At 42.8% G+C, this 20,744-nt stretch overlaps 1 protein-coding gene across 6 annotated transcripts in view; it reads right to left on the reverse strand.

Annotated features, from left to right (window-relative positions):
* Positions 1-20,744, reverse strand: part of FAM168A (family with sequence similarity 168 member A) — a 226,631-nt gene that overhangs the window by 94,722 nt on the left and 111,165 nt on the right. For all 6 annotated transcript variants that reach the window (XR_012627778.1, XM_074860549.1, XM_074860545.1 and 3 more), the window contains one exon: positions 19,657-19,744. Coding sequence is in view for 5 of the 6 variants with exons in the window: in XM_074860549.1 (XP_074716650.1) it covers positions 19,657-19,726 (70 nt within the window). In the remaining variant the exon portion in view is untranslated. The remainder of the gene's footprint in view (positions 1-19,656; positions 19,745-20,744) is intronic.

Genomic DNA, 20,744 nt, shown 5'->3' on the forward strand with positions numbered 1-20,744 from the left:
CAATGTAGCTGCTAGTCCCAAGCTTAGAGAAAGCACGATGATGGTGTATTTTGTTAACCAACGTGTCTCATAAAAATAATTCACTGGTCACTGAAATGCAAATTAAAAATGAAATCACAGTGCCCTGAAGAACATGCTTTAACTTGGTCAGCCCTGAATTGGTCAGGCAGTTGGACTAGACGATCTTTGTAGGCCTCTTCCAACTGAAATAGTCTATTCTAAGTAATGTAAAAAGAAACAAAAAACACAAGCAACAAAACCCACTCGATAGGAAAACTATCAAGAGTGTTGTTAATAACTTGCATAAATTATATTAGCTACATCCTTTTTCACTAATAACAGCCATTATAGCAACTATTGCTCTTGGGGTGTCGTAGATGGAGTGATGCACTTCACTCATAAGAGAGAAGTAGCAATATGTTTACTGATATAAAACAGCAATTTAACAAGTTTGATAGTAAATGCGACAGCGGTTTAACAAGATTCGATGGCAAGGTCCACTTGATATTTACCACAGAGACAACAGGGTCAGACAAAACTATCAGGGAGACCCTTCCATTGAATCACGAGGTTCAGAAAGGAACCCCTCGCGTTCTAAACTCCTTCTCAGAGAGAAGCCTAGGTGAGGCTGGATCCACTCCTAGTCCCAGACTTGGTCAACAGTTTATGTCGAAAGGATTACATGTGCGCAATCAACCCTTCACATCACTTAGCTAAGATTTCAAAGTTTAGCATGCTACTAATCACTTACCAAGAATCTGTTGCAGCAAGGAATCTCTCAACCTCAAGGAGTAACCTTGCGAGGTGTCTCTACTCAAGGGGTGATCCTGGCGTGCAGCCCACTGCCATGCAGGAGAGCTCAACGGGTCCTGGGCCGTCCACTACTTATGCAGTAAGGTAACTGGTTCATAGTTATATTTACACACCGACTAGAGATGTTGGCTTCTTCCCAACTGGACATTGACCAGCACCGTGGATAGGTGGGCACCTTGTTCAGATTAGCCCTTGGCTATTGGATTGTTACCTGTCTCCCCCAAATCCCCTTTGAGTGGGGTGCAGCCATCACGACCAGACACATCCATTATGATCACCACTGGTGGTTCTCATGTGAACAGGGTTACGAGAAATACAGGTCAGGTTGGGGCAGTGCGGAGCACACCGCCACATGGGGAAAGCTAAATGTCCTTTTAAACACACACAAAAAAGGCAAAGAAATTAGTTTGAGTGCAGCACGTGTAAAAAAATCTGCAGAAACAGATACAGCCACACACCTTACAATCAACATTATTTACCACATGAGTAACATCAGCGCAATGTCCTCTAGAAGTAGTGGCACAAAAAAAATTATCAAAGGGATTTATAGATTATCATTTCCTTTGGGTGCTATGTTCCCAGCATCAGGCCTATATCTTCTTTGCATCTTGCAGAATGCTGAGCAACACCAGGATAAAAACCTTGATCGCCACCGTTAGTGCTAAAAAAATCAACCGTATTTTATAACTACTGCTTGTAACTGAAAAGCAGAACTGAACCATTAACCTTCCCAGGAAATCCTGCTACCAAAATAACTATACTATGTTAGAGATGAGGGCTGAGTTATGCAGAAATCATGTTATATTTTGATTCCGCATGGAAAATGCAAAATCAGACACACCAGAAAGCAAAAGGACTCTGATAAATACTGAGATTTTGCAAGCAAGAGACACTAAAAAACCATTCTGATTGCTCTTATCGGCTGTAAAAAGATCCAGAGTGACCTTAAACTGCAAAAGGCTTTAATTATCCCTGAGAGGAAAAGATTTTACACCATTTAAAAAAAGCTTTTTAGAATCAATGATAAGCGCCTGAGCTAGAGAGGCCTAAAATTACTGATAGAAATATTAGCTACATATTTGCACCATCTCTTAAAACAACCAGTTTTACTTCAAGAAATAGGAGCACTGACCAACACCAGCTTCATCACAAGAAATTCTTGATGACCCAGCTCTCTGCCAGCGCGAACACCTCTAGGCACGGTTTGTTAGGGATCCAACCCCATCCCAATAAAGCCAACCTGCAGGAAAGTTAGTGAAAAGCACCTAAAAGGATTATGATGCCAGAAGGTCTTTGGGGAAAGATTAAGATAGTGAAATACAGGTAGTTTGGCTAAGTGATAATTTCATAGAATCACAGACTGGTTTGGGTTGGGAGGGACCTTAAAGACCATCCAAGTCCCACCCCCCTGCCACAGCCAGGGATACCTTCCACTAGCCCAGGTTGCCCAAAGCCCCGTCCAACCTGGCCTTGAACCCTTCCAGGGAGGGGGCAGCCACAGCTTCTCTGGGCAACCTGTGCCAGGGCCTCACCACCCTCACAGGGAACAATTTCTTCCTTTAATCTAAATCTATCCTCTTTCAGTTTAAAGCCGTTGCCCCTCGTCCTATCCCTACAAGCCTTGGTAAAGTCTTTTATGGGATACTGATGAGTGTCTACAAGTACTTAAAGGCTGTATGCACGATGAAGGCAAAGGAAGTAGAGCTAAGAGTTAGGCTAGTATTAATGAGACAACAATTTAAGATAGCTCTCAAGAAACTACTTGATAAAAAAACTGTAATAGTTATTAGACATGGAAAAAACTCCCAAGTACAGCGCAAACTCACATACTCAAGATGTGATGAATACAAATGAAATGCCTACAGACTCTCAGCCACCTTCAAGAAAGGCTTCCAGGCTGAGGCAGATAGCATTAGATATTCCTCACAAATATAAACCCACAAGCAGTCAAGTGGAAGGGGGCACAAAATGACACACGGACAGGAGGTTTTGATCCTCTGTGCTGTTTGTGGAGCCCTGCAGAGAAAACCCAACCATCGCGGCAGCTCCACCACCGCTGGATCAAGCCAACGGCAGTTGCCTACAGAAATACTTTTTTTTTTTTTTTTCCAATCTTTGTGAAGGAAACATGACGTTCAAATGATCTGAATCAGTACTGCATAGACAACAATATACTGGAAGGTGTCCTTTTTTTTAAATTTTAGCAGCAAGCGCCTAAATGAAAAGAAACACAGATTAACCCATAGTGTCACCTCTCCGCTAAGCCTTTCCAGCGCAGCACAAGTGGTGATGCCATCTCAATTTTGCCATTTTTGACTTCAGAGCAGCCCCACTCACATCCACTGAAGAATTAGTAAGATAAATCATAAATAAAATAGTATTTGACAGTCAGCCTTGCCCAGCTTTTGGGAAATAGTCTAGGATTCAACCTGTTTTTCTACTATTTATTGTTATTACTTTTAGTTCCTAATTCCCACTGATGAATGGGATACTCCCATGGATCACACGAGCTGGTTACTTGGGAAGAAAATAAAAGCATGGGGAAAAGGGAGGTTCACAAAGTACAGTTTTATTTCCTTTTCTAATTGGGATAATTTGTAATACTGCTTAATGATATCCTAGTAAATTTTTAGCTGATTGAGCAAATGTTACTCCAGTAAAACTTCCTTTATAAACTGTTAGAAAGACAGAGAGAAAACTTAAATTTCTGTGCAATTTTCTTCCCCAAAACAAATACATAGCAACTAAAACCAAATTACCACTTTAAGTGTTCTCTTCATGGCCTCTATATTTTTTCTTTTTTCCTTGTAGATTTTTTTTTCCACTGTCCTGGGCAGAATCTGAAGCTTTCAGACAGAATTCAATGCAACAAATAAGGTCATATGCAAAGAAGAATACAAGTGCTCAGGCACTACAGCAAATGTAAATGTTAAAAATCACACAAGAGAGGATAATAATAAAAAAAAAAAAAAAGTGCACATAATACAACAAAGCAGTAGAAAAGCATACTGTACAGACCATTCTTGCAAGGGCTGACGGAGGGATCGGTTGACCTCAGAGGTCTCTGCCTTTACTGACTTACATACTTCTGTGAGGCTCATTAAAGGCTCCAAGCACAAAGCATCAAACACTTCAAGTAAAAGTTGGTCTCCATGGGAATAGAGAACAAACTAAAAATAACTATAAGACGACATTTTAACAATTTTGCAGGAGATTGTCATGGCAATGAAGAGAGTTGTAACCTGTTGTCATGATAACCAAAGTTTTAAATTAATGGGAAAGCATTCCGCTTCCACTTCATCTTTATTCATAATGGGTCTAACATCCACGATGGGAGAATTACACATCACTGCCTTTAAGGAACCAGACAGCTGGGGAGAAGCAAGGGAGGGATAACGCACTGTCTGGTTAAAAAAGAAATTGAAAAACTCTACCGCCAAACCAAAGCGCTGATAGGATAGAAAAGAACCCAGAGATGAAAATGCGTGGGGAGATGCATGATGCCTTTTTGAGGGAGACACTCTCCTCTGCCCTTTAGTGCTTAGATAATGTTATCATTACTACGGGACAAGTAGCAGAAACGTTGGCAGGGAGCGGGCAGGTCACTTGGGCCAACCGCTCCAGCAGAAGCATCACTAGCACTCAAGGAAGCAGCAACGCAAATGATTTATTGTTTTAATGGAGACAAACTAATCGGACCAAGCTAGTGAGGCCATGCTGATGCCAGCTTTGCCCTCTTTCTCTGGAGGCCCTGCCTTTTGGCAAGTGGATTTTGGCGTGGGAACACTGGGAAAGCTGGAAAGCGAACGGCGGCCCCATGCCCATGGGCTCTCCTCCCTGCGACGGGAGCGGGAACTCGACTAGTGTTACCCTTCATACATACCTGTCATCAGCCACTCATTTTTACACTGCTTATCATTTATTTTCACTAGTTTCAGCATTTTTAAGATTCTGTTTTATCTCAGTGGAGGCATTCCCATGGCTGCCAGAGAGAATAACGCAGCTCTTTGTTGAAGAAATGGCAGAAACACGGTTAAGAGAAAAGCACATGTTGATGGCACCTGTGTCAGCAGGTCATTAAGATCACAGCACATTTAAAAATCACAGTATGTCCAGTTTCTCAGGACACTCAAACCAGGGAAAAAAAAAGAAAAAAGGCCAAGAGCCATAAGACCTCCAGACAAAGGGAAAAAGGGACAGTTAGTAAATCAGCAATGTTGACAAATGACTGACAAGAGGCGAGACAGGATGAAGAGGAGAAAGATCTCAATCACCGTCAACTCCCAAAGGGTACAAATGGCACATCTAAAAACCAGCTGGTCTTTGCCAATCAAGGGAGACCCAAGAGATGTGACGAGGACTCGACGGCTGCAAGCCGCCTTCTCCATCCGGTATGCATGTGGTCCTGGCGGACTCTGCGAATACATTTATCTTGGCGTTGCAAGTATGACAGAATAGCAAGAGGGAGATGAGGCATGTGTCGGGTTTTTTTAATAAGTCACCTTCCCCTTCTGCACGTCTCATCTGCATTTTGCTAAAGACGTTGCAAGAAGCTGCATGACACAGACAACTCCCACCTTTGAAAACTGGTATCAAAAACAGAGTGTAACACACGTGGACCCTCTTGTAGCCTCCATCACTTACAGCTAGCTAGCACCGCTGACCTTCAAGTGTTTGCTTGGACACAGAAGCAGAAAGGTTATTTCTGCTCTCTCCCTCCCACCAGACAGGGAGACGTCAACCACTGATTTTATGATTTAACTCCCGGCACCTTGGGGTCAGGGGCTGGAATAGAAGAGACAAACTTACCAGGTTCAACTGCATGTACCAAAGGTCAAGCGTCAAACTGAGGTCCCTGTGTGAGAAGCACTGTTATCCTAAACTCTCTGAAGCCAACAGAAAGAGATAAGTAATCGCGAAGAACAATCCCCCCACCTAAGATCTGGATTTGTCTCAGATGGCTGTAAGAGACCTGAGAGTCACCAACCTGCTGCTCAAGCGTTCAATGAGATGCTGTAGATGTGCAACTGTAAGTCTGAGTCCAGCAGTCCTAGACCCTGGATTATATTCATAGGCTCAAAGCAAACCATGCCTTGTCTAAAGAACACATAACCATTATTGTGTCTTCGCTTATGAAAAATTCCTCTGTTCACCCTGGAATTACTATGATAGTTAATTATACTACTGTTTCCTTAACTGTTTTGAGAGGAGAGAAAAACTATTCTGGCAACCGAATGCCCGAACAGCACACACATCTCTACCCACACCTTCAACACACGGCACAAAATGGGTCTTCACGTCAAGAAATAGTTACTAATTGGAAATAAGAAGAAACTAGAGGTAAACAGAAGTTCGGATGCATATACACTTCTATCTTTCTGAATGAAACAACTCATTGTTAGGCTGTTAAAAATCAGTTTTTTCCCCTATCTGCTTTCATTTACAGTTATCATGTGCTCTGCATCTCCTGGGAATGCCACCAAAATCGACAACTTCTCCCTAGAGATGGATGCTCTTCTCTGCAATACATTAGGTTTCTAATAACGAGAGACAGCAACATCATTTTTGAGTGTAAATGGATGGCAACAAATCAAGCATAAGGCGGGAGCTGCCTTTGGTTACTTACTAAAGAGAATTTCTTAACTATGAGTTACAAAGATCTTCACTTGTCATTACTCCAGGGTTTCATTCTTGTACTTCTCCCTCCAACCCTCACAACCAATAACCGTTGCCCACAACTCAAATCTTCTGAGAACTTCCAGGTTGGAAGGGACCTTAAAGATCATTCAGTTCCAACCCCCCTGCCACGGGCAGGGCCACCTTCCACTAGCCCAGGTTGCTCAAAGCCTTGTCCAACCTGGCCTTGAACCCTTCCAGGGAGGGGGCAGCCACAGCTTCTCACCACCCTCACGGGGAAGAACTTCTTCCGTATACCTCATCTAAATCTACCCTCTTTCAGTTTAAAGCAGTGGGATTAGCTCCTTTATACTATACTTTAAATGACAAGTAGAGACAGCTGCCCCATGGAGGAGCCCACCACAGTGACATGTCGGTAGGGTGGCTGGGAGCGCAGTGACACCGACAGCAGAGATGCCCAAAGCCACTCCCTTCAGTGGCGAAGCAGTGACAACGCCGACGTTTACTGCTCTCACTCCTGTCCTGTGAAGAAGGCAAAACATACTCACAAAATTAAATCACCTCGCCATCAGCACATACAAGAGAAAAAACCACAGTGACAGATAACACATAACTCATCGTGCCTTGACCCGCGGGGACATTTCAAGCAGTAGCACAATTTTCCTCCCAGCTAAACAAAGATTTATTGGATACTATAAGCTGAATGGAGAAACCATGTTTTCCAAAGACTCTGAAAACTTCCAGTAGGTAAAATATCCCCCCGGAGAGCTCAGCTCTGAGCCACAGTGACCAACAGGGCTGCTCTGGCAGCGTGCCGCCCCAAAAAGGTGCTGAGCATAGAGCTGATGGCACAACGTGCTGGCCAGAACAGGGACCACAGGGACATCTTCCCCAGCCACTGCCATGCTACGGCACCACCAGTCCATCACCAGGAGCCCAACCTTGCACCCTGCCACAAAAGCTTCATTTTTTCCTCACTTGAGGATTACAGCTCCTTCTCGGCCTCATGCGAAGCAACCATGGGGATTCAAAGGGCTTTTTATGATGAGGCTGTTGACAAATGCATTTATCGTAAAAAGACCCGGAGATGGCAATTCCTGCAAGGAAACGAGCACTTCTCAACATCAGCAGAAACTCAGGGGTCGGGGACGGGGGAAGGACCGGTGGGGGCAAGGGGAGGGGAAGGAAAAAAAAGGCTGTAGCACTAAAGAGTCTTTCAGGACTCATTTATTCGAGCAGTGCCAAGCCAGCTCACTGATGCAATATTTTCTTCCTGCACTCTGAGCCAGGGCTTTGGGATCTAATAAATCATCGCTGGCCGCAGAGACATTAAAATTCTAGCCCAGTACTGCATGAGATGAAATGAGGCCGAATGCCAGCAAGCGCAGGGAGAGGGAAAGGCAGGCACACGCGCTTTAAAATAAGTATATGAATGCGTTTGCATATAAGCAACTCCTGATTTTGGTTTCAGATGAGGCAAATCTAATGCAAACAGCATAGCAAAACAGATTAACAAGCCAGAGCTCAACCGTGCCACTTTGGGAAAGCTGAGCCCCATTAAACTAAAACTAAGATGTTAGGTACAAAGCACAGTAGAAAAATAGACTCGGTAATTTACAGAACTGGTACAAACCGGGGAACTATTTCTGAAGCTTATAAAAGTCTTTTACGACCCCGAACCAGATCACGTTTCTGGATGTATAGACCTCTGCACTGTATCTCATTGACTGCACACGGTGTAAAAAATAATTGTGCACCCGGAGAGGAGAAAAATTCAATATTTAATCTACAAACATGTTTCCAGAAGTCAAGCCACAAAATTTTAATTTATTACCTTCAGACTGCAAAAATATAACAAGTATCTAACCGCTTACTTGCTGTGCCAGACAAAAAAAAAAAAAAAAGGGGGGGGGGGGGGGCGGGGAGGAAAGGCAGCAAATATTAAGGGTTTTCAACGGATCATGAGGCAGTATTGGAGCTTATTTTCAATCATTTAATTGAAGCACCTGGGGATTTAAGAGGCATTGAGTGTGTGGTGTGCAAGTATGCACAGAGAAAAACAAGGGAGGATATGAATTTGAACTGCAAATGGCAGGAAAAAATATGCAGAAAAAGCCATTTATTTTAGACTCGATGAGATTTTAACTTACAACCGAGAGATTCCGAGCAGGCACAGGGTTTCAGTGCTAGGAGACATTTTCATTTTGTTTTATGAACAACCCCCATCTCAAATTCACACAATGACAAGGTCACACTTCAGCTCCACGGTGCCCATGGCGGAGGCTCCCAAAGTGCTCTGCGGAGAATCACTGACCCATTTAGCAACTGCTGACAGACTTCTGCCAGCCGATGCTGGTGCTCTTCACCTCCAGAAGGAAGGATTTTAAAAAACTGATCAAGTATTTTTTCCATACTTGCTACCACTGAAAGATAAATGCCATGGTTTCGTGAAAGGAGGTGTGCTGGATCAGAAGCAAGGGGAGGAAGCTCCCTAAAATAACCTCTCAGTAGAGGGGCTTCATGGCAGGAACACCACCCACATCAGCAGCTTTCTCAACAGAGCAAACTGGACATCCAGAGGTAGTTATGGGGAGGGAGGAAATAATTATGGGGGTTTAGAAAGCAACGAGGCCAAAATAAGGTTAAGATTTGATGTATGGCAAATCAAACGTGACTTGGCAATATGACCTAGAGGCATGGAGAACCGAAGTGTCACAGAGACGACACCAAGATGGCCAACGTGATCGTTGACTGCCTATACAGAGGCTCCTTGTCGTTCAGCAGCAAAGTAAAGTGAACATAAAGGAAAATAAACAGAAGTAAAGGGAACATATAGGAAAAGAAGTGTTAAATGTTGTAAAACAATGCAACCATGGCTAAACCAAAGAAAAATAAGATGGCTTAGAAACACACTATAAATTAACAAAGCCACCAAAAAGGAGTTTCATTCTGTGGTATACAGAGACTAAGAATCAAAACAAGGAAAAAAAAAAATACATCCACCAATTTTAATACTGAATATGGACTTTAAAAGCCTAAATCACTGGTCAGAATTTGTCTATGCGCTACATAAGACAGAGCTTTGGCAGGGCTCAGGCTTAAAAATAAAGCTTATTTCTTCCTCAAGCGAGTGAAGAATTTCAGATTATGTGCCAATACTCTACAGAAGTAACCGACACACAAGAAAATTCTCCGTTCACCTTTTATTTTCTTTAAATGAAGGAGTACTTTCCCCTTCAAAACATGTTTCCAAGGCCATCTCTTTTTTTCCACCCATCTTTTTTTTTATTCATTGCCTTATACACGTTTTCTCCAGCCCTTTTCAGCCCTAGTCGTTTAATCTTTTTATTTCTTTTCCACTACGGGGAAAAACAAAATCAATATTGTAGCCAAGAAATGAGGCAGAGCATAAACCAGTTCCACGTACTAACTGAGCACGTAGGATTAAAAGGCACACAATGGGGTCATTCAGGAAAACATAACATGACTTTTGTTTGCTTTTAAGATCTGAGGCTATTCTGTTTATTTACAACACAGGGAAACTCAAAAGCGTGTAAAACCTTATACAAACAGTTACAAAACAAGGAGTGAAGGATGTTCCCTGAAGTTTCTATGAAACCCCTTGGAAGGTTGACATCAGTTGGACCGATCTCCAAACCAGCTGAGTCTACCACGCGTACGTACCGAGGTGTTATGAATTATTTTCTTCAAAGGAGCTTTACTATGTCTCCATTTCTAACACTAAAAAGAAAGAAGTCTTTTGTCTTGAAACACGGGTATATGCCAGCAACTCTTCTGTCTACCAAGACCTGTTTTGCACAGCAACCTGCGTCCATCCGTAGGTGAGTGCAGTGGGGTGACCTCCATGTCCATCATCCAACGGTGCTGCCATTGGCAGGAGAACCACCCAAATACAGCCTACGGCTATCGTACACACTCATAAATAACCCTAATCTCACCCAAAACCCCTCTGCTTCCTTCTCCCTTGCTCCCCAAACAAGAAAATTTGTCCCTCATTTCCCTAGGGGTTTTATGCTTTTTATGACTTCAAGAAAGTCCATGAGTTAATTTATTATGAAGATGGTGAATTAGGCATCGTTGATCAGCTAAGCAGAGCACTGAAACTCTAACAGCTTCCAACACTGAGAAATTCAGCGAGTTGTTTGGAAGTATTCCTGTACGAGAATTATGCATTTAAACATAAAAATAACAAGAGTCTACACAAGTCAGAGCTCATTCTTCTCCCAGTCAAGTATGATTTTCCTGTCTGCTCTATACACACCAATTAATAAACATGAAGAAACGCCAGAGGAAAAATATTCACTGTACCCACTTCATACATTTTTAATCGCCCTGAAATCAATTCAACACCCTGAACACACTTTAAAATTCCTGTTTTACAGAACCAGTAAGCAATGGATCACCTAATTAAATCCAGAAATGGCATTTCTCAACCAATGGAAGGAGTAGACATGCATGAAGATCTTACAAGCAGAAGGAAAAATAAGAAGGAGAGCACCCCAACCCTGCCTGCTTCAGCATCACCAACCCTGCCTGCTTCAGCATCAAAGCCATTTTCCTCACGTTCCTCGGCACTCCCCAGAAATGTGCTGAGGAATGCCAAAAAAAAAGGAAAAACGTCAAGTTTATCCTCTTCGCACACAGCAGTTCTGAAAGAACTTGGTTTCCGTGGCCAAAGAACTAATCTGTTATCAAAGGCCTAGCCTTTCCGAGAATAATGCAGCAAAATTTTAATTTTAAGTTAATAACAAAGGCTGAAATCAAGCCTAGAATTATTTTTGTCCCACAAAAAGTACACAAAAGAGGATTAAAAGCCAACTGCAGAAATCCTATCAGAACATCCTTCTGTCTTCTACAAAATTGGAGGCTACCGGCTTTCAACATACCAATAAATTAAATGAACAGTCAAGTGTAAATCAGGTCAGTCCTCACATGTGCAGTTGTGTCTGAGGTTCAACAACGAATACAAATGACACAGAGTAGGATAGAAACACACGTGAGAACCCCACACCTCCTGTCCTGCCAACAAAACCGATGACCCAAGGGTGGACGGTGCCGATTCCCTCTGTTAATCATTATGTCCAAACAAATGTTGTGGTTTCACCTTGGGGAAAAAAAATGACACCACTTGGGAGTCTGTAATTTGGGAGTGCAGCAAACAGCCTGGCTTAGGGATGCGTCTTGCTCTTCTGGAGCGTGCAGAGGTCTCAAATCATGGGTGGGAGAGCTCATGTGCTGGAGGAAGCACTGGAGCTTTCCCTGCCCAAAGAGGACGGAGCAGGGCTCACTCACAAGCAGTAGCAGAGGTGTGGAGGGTCCTAGAGGAAACCCACCCTGGGCAAGCAGCGCTGGTCAACCTACAGCCCAGAGCAACGGCTGTGAAGTTGACTACATGTCTGTTCTCCACCTTTCTGCAATGATTTAGAGAGAATTAAGACCCTGATGGCTGTACAATTTTTGCTTCAGACTTGTGCAGCCTGCCAGTATGGGTCAAAACCTAAAAGCATCAGCTCGCACAAATCCTTAACTCTTTTGGGACTCCCTCTGCAAGATCTCCAAGATTTCAGACACACAAGAAGAGTATCAAACCGATGCCTTTCCACCAACAGAAAAGAAAGTAGGAATTTAATATGTTGACTCACATATTTGCCTACCAGCCACACCTATTCTCTATCACAAAATCTTGTAACTATAACCACACGCGTGCATTATACTGTAAATTAAAATTACATTACTGTCATATATCTTTCTCAATGCTCTCAAAAATCCCACAGAGAGATTGCCACTTGAAGAAGCAGGAAAATCAATTAAATTAGAAAGCAAATGAACCCAGACCTTGCAGACAGCGTAAAAAAAAGTTTGACAAGTGACACAGGGAGACACTACGCTTTCCTACATACAAATGGTAAAGCTCTTAGCCAGGACTTCTCCTTAAATCATCAGAAATAAGACTATTTTATGCTTTCCAATGAAGATGACACATTTGTTACTTGAGGAAGAACATACTGGGCCTCACAGCAACATCACAGATGAATCGCAAATGTGATTCAAAGTCTTCCTTGCTTCAGACTGCTCCTCTGCTTCCCCGAAATACTTTGGTGAATCTTGTGCAGGATAAAACTTGCTGAGCAGCTACCCTTGAATATTTATTTCACGTTGGTGTGCTGCTGAGGCTCACTAAAAACGCCTCTGGGCAGTCTAGGTTAATCCACTTTGGAAATGCAGCTAAACAGAACCCAGTCGCACAAAGACCTTTTATTAAAAGGCGTCAGGTTCCTCCTGGAGAAATAAGTCCGGCTCTTCCGGACTTGTGCAGGTGTTTGCCAGCTGGGCCTGGCTGACAGGCTGCAAGAGAGCAAGAAAAATAGCTGGGATGGAGTGAAAGGCTCCAGGGAACGAGCAATGCAAGAAGGAGAAGGACCAGAAGAGCAGCAGAGGGGCTTGGCTGATAATCTTTCCCCAAAAGCCAAGGAAGGGGGTGATGGAGGGTGCTACCTTCCAGCCCTCTCCGAGACAAAAAACAAGTGGAGAAGCAGCGGAAGGTCCACGGCAGAAACCTGAACGCATGATGGATACAATTAGCAAAATGGAAAAAGGACTTGAGTAAAAGGGATAAGGTTGATTAAGAAGAGAGACGAGGGAATTCCTGCTGCAAGGACACAGGAAGGGTGGGGGCTCCACCTGACAGCTCAGGAAAAGCCCTGGGAGAAGTCATGAGGGTATCCAGTACCTTCAGATGCTGCCAGTGGGATTCCCAAGCCTTATGTGCAACGGAGGCGGAAGAGCGGAGAGTTCCCAGCCTGTATCTGATTGGATTTAAGGATATATAAGGATAAACTGCCCCAGACAGGGTGACACTGACCCTAAGAGATTTCTGTGGAAACCCCTTGAGAGTTGCAGGATGGAGATGAGGACCCTGCAGTAGCACCCACTGAGCCACACCTGGAGAAGTGAACTCCTTATCGACCTTCAGTAATGGGTGGCTAATTGATCATGGCTAATTGACTATCAACAGGACAAGCACATTCAGTATCACAACTCTGAAATGCACATTTTTATTTATCAAAACTAGAGGATTAGGCCATTTGAACACTGCCCCCCAACAAAAGCTTCTTGATGACAGCAGCTCACATTTGTACTCGGTGATCTGCTGGTTCCTGAAAGAAACAGAGACTTGTTTGTCTTCTCTATGCCCTTTAGGAGGGTGGGACCCTCCTTCTTGAGGACTCCTTGCGTTGCTTCCTGCCACACTGTCCCCAGCTGTCACCAAGCTGCACATCCCTGACTCTTTCCTGAGCAAGACCAAAGAGGTGTGAAGATCAGTGACCTACGTAGCTTTGGACCAAGCATCCTCACTAGTTCAAACAACCTTGATCTGATGGCCTTGAGGAGAGACCACAGCGATGGACATGGGCTGTAGGGATTAGAGAGTGCTGAAAACCTTGTGTTTGAGAAATGATCGGCCCAGCTGGCCTTCAGTGCGCAAGGTGTCCTCATTTTACATGTGGGGGGAGTACCAGCCTAGAAAGAGAGCTACAATCCTTCCTTGCCTCACACCTCTGAAGATACAGAATCACAGAATACCAGAATCATCGAGGTTGGAAACGACCTTGAAGCTCCTCCAGTCCAACCATGAACCTCACACTGACCGTTCCCAACTCCACCAGATCCCTCAGCGCTGGGTCAACCCGACTCTTCAACCCCTCCAGGGATGGGGACTCCACCACCTCCCTGGGCAGCCCATTCCAACACTTAACAACCCGTTCTGTAAAGAAATGTTTCCTAATATCTAGTCTAAACCTTCCCTGGTGCAATGTTTGCCTTTCCCTTCCTACCCAAGAGCCAGGCACATAACCTGGTCAAGACAGAATCTCTTTAAAACAGATTTTACCATTTTAGAAGACCTGCAGTAAATAATTCAGACACAAACCCAGGGATGGGACTCAAGACCAAACACAGACCACTTTGTGTAGATGTCTACATCTGAGTCAGTCATCAATACACCTTTCAATATCAGAAACGACCACTTCTAGGACACAATCCACTGGCTTATCAAGTACAACAGACCACATGGGAGATGCTCTTTTCTTGCCCCTTACCATTAAAGCAGTTTGGGGGAACACTCACATCCATGCTGCAGGTACCTAAAACTGGGCAAAACAATTCTGAATCTGGGTGACCAGGAGAGACCCCAGGCAGGGTCAAACGGTGTGTGCATCAGATACAAAAGTACTGGTGCTTCCACAGCAGGGATTTAGGACTAGTACAGGGAGTTTGAAATAAAAGTGTGAATTTTTGTCAGAGAGCAAGCAGAAGGTCAGATGTGGGAAAAGGTGAAGGGGGACAATCATCTGGAAAAGTAGCATCAGTAATCTGTGGTCAAAGAAGGAACAGAAGAGAATATATCCATATTGTTTAGTGATTTTTCTGAACTTGTCCTGTTCCTTCTAAAATGTCAAATAACCTACAGAATAAAAGCATTCTTCCCTTACCTTCAATAACTGAGAGGGGGAACAGAAATATTGCTTCATGGCACATAGAGCCTGAGCAGAGCTGTTTGTCAAAAGCAAACCAAGGGCTTCCATCAGCAAAAAACTTGAGCTGGAGAACGTCTCTTCTGAGCAGGTTGGTGCTGCAGCAGGACCTGGGAAGTGTCGTGCGCTAGAGCGATGTGACACAAACTCCTTGGAGACTTACTAACCAGCTTCACATCTTTGGGCTCTTGGATTTTATTATCATTTATTATTTAGTAATAACTACGACGAATACAGAGTCAGTCTACTGAAGGTTCATGAATCACAGCATCTTATCAGCATATTAATCAGCCTCTGGCAGGGAAAATGATAATAGTGTGAGCTATAACAAACACTTTTATAGTTTCACGCTTGAAGTCAAACAAGCTACAGGAGAGACTGATTCTTCATCCCTGATTCCACACCAACGAGCTAATCTATTTGCTGCAGGACTGGTGCCTTAGCAAACGTGGATGCAAGAAAATAGGAAGGATACCGTGCCAAATGAAAACCAGTCAGCTCACATTTGGGGCAGGTAAAGTGAATTCTACCAATAATATAAAAGCAAATGGGAGTCCTTAAATACATTTTAAAGTTAACCTCAATTAAAACAATAGCTTACATGAAGATCTGAGTTAATTACAGTCTGTTTTAATTAAATAGTAAACAACACTCAAACACTGTTTGCTGCTGATGTTCTAAAATACACCAAATTAGCGAAGTGGAAGCAGTCGCCAGCCGAGCACGAGGAACCCGGACTCGCACAAACCCGGTGTTGGACAGATGTAGCTCCATCTGCAGCAAGAATATTGTCTGTATGTCACCTCAGCTCAGCTCAACAAGCAGCTCATCCAACAGCGAGAAAGCACCGCCAGCAGAAAACGCACAAGGCTTATTCTGCTCTTTCAGTTTAGGAGAAAAAACGGGAAGGAGGTTGCGATTCAACAGATCTGGGTCATAAGGAACCTGAAAAATGAGACATACTAACCACATGACAAACCACCCTTGCTTAATAAAACTATTAGTTCAAATATGGGGAATGTTTCAATAAACATTTCTCTTATGAACTTAATACTTCTGACTTTGTTTCACCCAATAACTCTATTTTAAAACTTCCTTTTGTTAACTTAATTAGAATTTCCCATTAAAATTCATCTAACTCAGACCACACTTTTTCCTAAAAACCGTTTAGGAAATAACTGTCCTTCGTGCTTCCTGTAAGGAAAATCAAAATGGAAAAATGAAGTATCTGACTAAACGTATGGTACCTCAAGTACTTGAGTGTGTGCCAAGGATTTCCCATTCTCCCTAACACACAAGCAGCCAATTTGGTACAAATTTTTGTATTTATCTTGAAATGGACGTCGCTCCTTAGCCCACCAGGTACGGAAAACAAAAAGAAGTGAGAACAAAAAGAAAATCAGATTAAAACTGATTATTTCAACCAAAAGCAAGCTATTCTATATAAAGCATTCACATTTACACTAAAAAACCACAAGAGCATAGAATTCAACCCGCCAGTATCCTGATTACCATCCTTGTTTTCTTTCCACATATATCCCACATGAGTTTTATTCCACAAGGTCAGAAATTAATGGTTTATGCATGATCTTTGAAGACAAAAATTTAAGTAATACATGTGCTGTACTAGATTTGGGGTAAAAAACCTGAACTCTAAAGCAAATAGAGAACATAGCCTAGGGCTAACAACCTTTACCCTCAACTTTATTACACTTCAGGTTTTTTTCTTTCTCTTTCTTGCCTAATATAAAGCTTGGCATTAATTTTTTTTTCAGTGTCTGCCACTACTGCAAAAAGATGAGATTAACAAAAAACTTCTATCTTATACTGTATAAATGCTATATCACATCCCAATTAAAATTTTGGGACAGATGTCATACACTCTGTCTCATGAAATGATCATGGGAATGGTTTGCTGATGTGTTATTTCAAATTAGGGGCTCTGAGCAAACTTCCAATTCAACTGCTGATCAGGACTGAGACGCTCGTGAAGCCCCAAAGTTGTAATGAGCTCCCAGCACCATGGAAGGGGTTTGCACACGCGATGGCAGTCAACATCCCCTCCAGATCTACCATGTCATATGCTTTAGCGATTATTTTCGAAGCAATCTGAGAAGGAAGTATCTACAAACTCTTTAACTTCATGCTCCTCCTGTGGAAAGTCTATTTTGTTCATCTCTCTGAGCTTAAATATCCTCCAGAATAGCTTGTGGCTATATTAGAAGCTGATACGTAGCTAAATGACGCAAGTTAAAGCGATGTGAATGAAGTCTAAGAACAGAAAGCAAGAATTAGATAGACAGAGCCTGGCACTTGTAACGCCAGAGACATGGCAGCTTTCTTTTAATAATTGTTCATGTCACCCTCTGGAGTTGCCTGTCTTTGATATATAGAGGAAAGAATTTAATTTTTTCCCCCCTTTTTTGCAGTACAACTTTAGGTCTTTTATTAAATATTGAAACAAATTCGTATTTGAAAGGTTTTGTAATACTATTTGCCTAGCAAAGAAAATGACTCTTCGTTTAAACACTTTTTAACCTATTATCTATTTTGGGACTTCATTGTAAGAATTCAGCCCACTGACTCCTTACCTTACACCTCTGCAATAGAAAAACCAAGCACTAATATCATTCAATTCCTACTTCAGTGTCCTGTGTTCAAGCAGTCACTTGACTCTTCCCTTCTTTGTTTTTCTACTGACATAAGAAAGGACCTTGTTACATTGATCTGCCTCCAACTTTTTTCTCCCAAGGTTATCGTGCACATACACCACTGATCTCCCTTCATTTACCACAAACTCTGGAAGACAAATGCCTGAAGTCTGATGGTTTGGGGGGAAACCAGTCTCATGGGGGCCACCTCGCCATGATCCCTACCAGAGCTGGCACAAGTTGGCCAAGGGAGACAATAGCTTTATATGTTTAAGTGCACAGAATAATCTTCATGGTTATTAACCAGCAGGTTATTTTAGAAGATAATATCCTATTGACGTTGCCATTATTCAGAATGCAGTCATGTAGAATTCATTCATCTAAACCAGAAGTCACTCTCTAAAATTCTCCTTCCAGAAAGGTCAAGGTACAAACTATCCAATCTGCACCTCAATATTTGAATAAAATTGTCTTATCAAGCGCCAGAAAGCAGCTTCTAAAACATTCAGGCTTGTATGAAATCAAATATAGAAAATCTACATTCCACAGATATTAAGGTGGAGCTTTGAACACATGCAAAAAAAAAGGAAGTAAAGCAGGAGAGAAGTGGACGCTTCTCCAAACCACCCTTGTGCTGGAAAGCACAAAATTGCTGTTCTTTCTAGTGCAGGAAAATAACTGTGCACTTATGAGCTCATTCTATCACCCAAGCACCGCTGGAGCCTGCAGTCCTCTTACAATGGTGGTATTTTTGAAGAGACTATTATTCACAGAAATATTTTTTTTCCAAGCCTCTAGTGCTTTGACTGTGAGACCAAAGTTCCCCCGAGCTACAGTATCTCCAACAAAGCAGCATGCATAAATTTGATGGGGAAAAAGAAAGGGTGAATGAAAATGGGGCAAAACGCCTTTGAGGAACTCTCTGCTCCGCAGAGTATCAGACGGGTCTCCTCGCAGCGACGCAGCCAGCCCTACTGATCTACGGGCTGAAGCAGCTACCGAAGTCAATGAGAAGAGTTTGTAAATGAAGTAGCTGAGAGCATTTGATGTTCATTTCCATTTGCTCTTGACCACTCTCCCCCAGAAAAGCACATTCCCAAGCAATTTCACACATTAGGTAAAAGTCAACTCATACAACTGGCAATGCAAATATAAAGAAGGAAGTCTTAACACGGTATGACACTTAATAGCTGATCACACTCAACAAAACGTTAGAAGGAGTCTTCCAAGGCTGGTTTTGTAAGGTGCTTACAAGATCAGAAGAACACACGGTAAACATAATCCATGGCGAAAATCACAGATACACCTAAACTGAGATTTTCTTCTTCCAAAGAACTATTTCTCCCTGAGCTAAATCTTTTTCCGTATCAGTACACTTTAGTTCCCCACTAGTTACATAATTATGGTAAACATATTTCAGTGCCTTTTTCAAGTATTAAAGATGACATTTTTAGACAACTCAGTTCTAAAGATGGACTTCAAACAGACATCAGAGCTGCTGTTCAACATAAGATTAACTCAACCAAAGCGTAACTTGAAAATAAAAAAAATCAGTCAATAATGCAGTTTAAATCACCACCTAGAACAATAACTACACGTTCTCCAAATAACAAGCTCTCGCCTGTGGGATCCTCATTTCTATGGCAGGATTATTCCAGCACGTGCACCCGAGTCACTCAGTTCAGCTCTGGAGGCAAGGCCCCCAGCTGACTTCCCCAGCAACTTCTTGTGTGTTTTGTTTGTCTAAAGAAACCTCCTTTTGATCCTTTTCTTTAGGATTTCCAGGGCATCCTCTTCTTATGAATTCAGATCCATTTCTTCTCACTAACCTTGCTGCATTGGCTTTACTGAAGAGTTTTTCCTGCAAGTCACGTTCCCATCTGGCTCCCTGATGGGAACTCTTCCTCCCTTCGTTAAGGGATTAACCACTCATTAATGATCATCTGCTCTCACCACCGAACACGGACATTCACAAAAGAGCCACCGAACACCGGTCCTACCTGTATACGCCATGTTCTTCGGGTTTCCGTAGGGAGCCCCAGGTTGGACGGGGCTGTAAACAGGGTTCATGGTGGAAGACCGGGAACTCTGAGGACAAAAGAGAAGCAGAGCTGAGACAAATGCCTTACGTTAGCTCCAGAGTCGTCTTCTGTACAAAGAGTCTTCTGCTACGTCATAGCATTACCACGTTATCATTCAAGACACAGAGAGCTGCGAAGGAAAGGATTTACAAGTAGACGTTACAGCCAGATAGCATATTTAATAATTCAAGTTTTGGATCTCTCAGTTAATTCCCCTAACTTCTTCAGCGCTGCATATTCTGCCTACAAATGTACCCAGAGCAAATTAATCTTATACATCCCTGCCTTCAGGGGGGCCCAAGACTCATGACCCCACTTCCAGCTTGCAATGAACAAAGAGGAGAAGCCACAAATTCAGACAAGGAATTCTCCCCCTTGGAGAAGCTAATAGTTCTTGGTGACAAAAACAACCACAATGAAGACCTGACCTTTCAGCAATTAGCAGATAAAAGACCGTTTGCTGCTGGCGAGATGGAGAGCGGCAAATATTTGTGAGCTTTCGGCGTGAATTGACTATAATAACCTCGAGCCCAGGGCTTGGGTCCTGCTCAACGCTGCGCAGGGCACCCAGTGGCACCCACCACACCTCACCGCTGTCCCAGATGGGGAGATGCAGTCACAGACCTAACGCGAGCAGTGAGATTTTAACAGCCCTTCTGTTTCTCTCTCCAATAAAGATGATGAAGCAGTGCTGGGTTAGCTTCGTGTGAGTTTTATTTAGAGGAAAGCAAGTAACTTGGGAATTTGTGTCTACTAACTGTCAGTTAAGCAACTGGCTCAGTTAATTATCTTAATGAAGCACATTCTCAATTCTGATTAATGGGAAAATCAGTCATTAAGCTTTATTAGGCGACACACTTGTCTCCACAGCTATCTAGTATTAATTTCACACAAGAACCTCAACGATCTTGCTTCAAAATGTGGGGTTTTCTAAAATGTAGTATTTTACAGTTCATAAATAACACCATTCTTTCCAAACAAGTCTCTCATGATGGATGCACAATTTG

This window comes from Strix uralensis, chromosome 2 (assembly GCF_047716275.1).
Source record: "Strix uralensis isolate ZFMK-TIS-50842 chromosome 2, bStrUra1, whole genome shotgun sequence".
NCBI lineage: Eukaryota > Metazoa > Chordata > Aves > Strigiformes > Strigidae > Strix > Strix uralensis.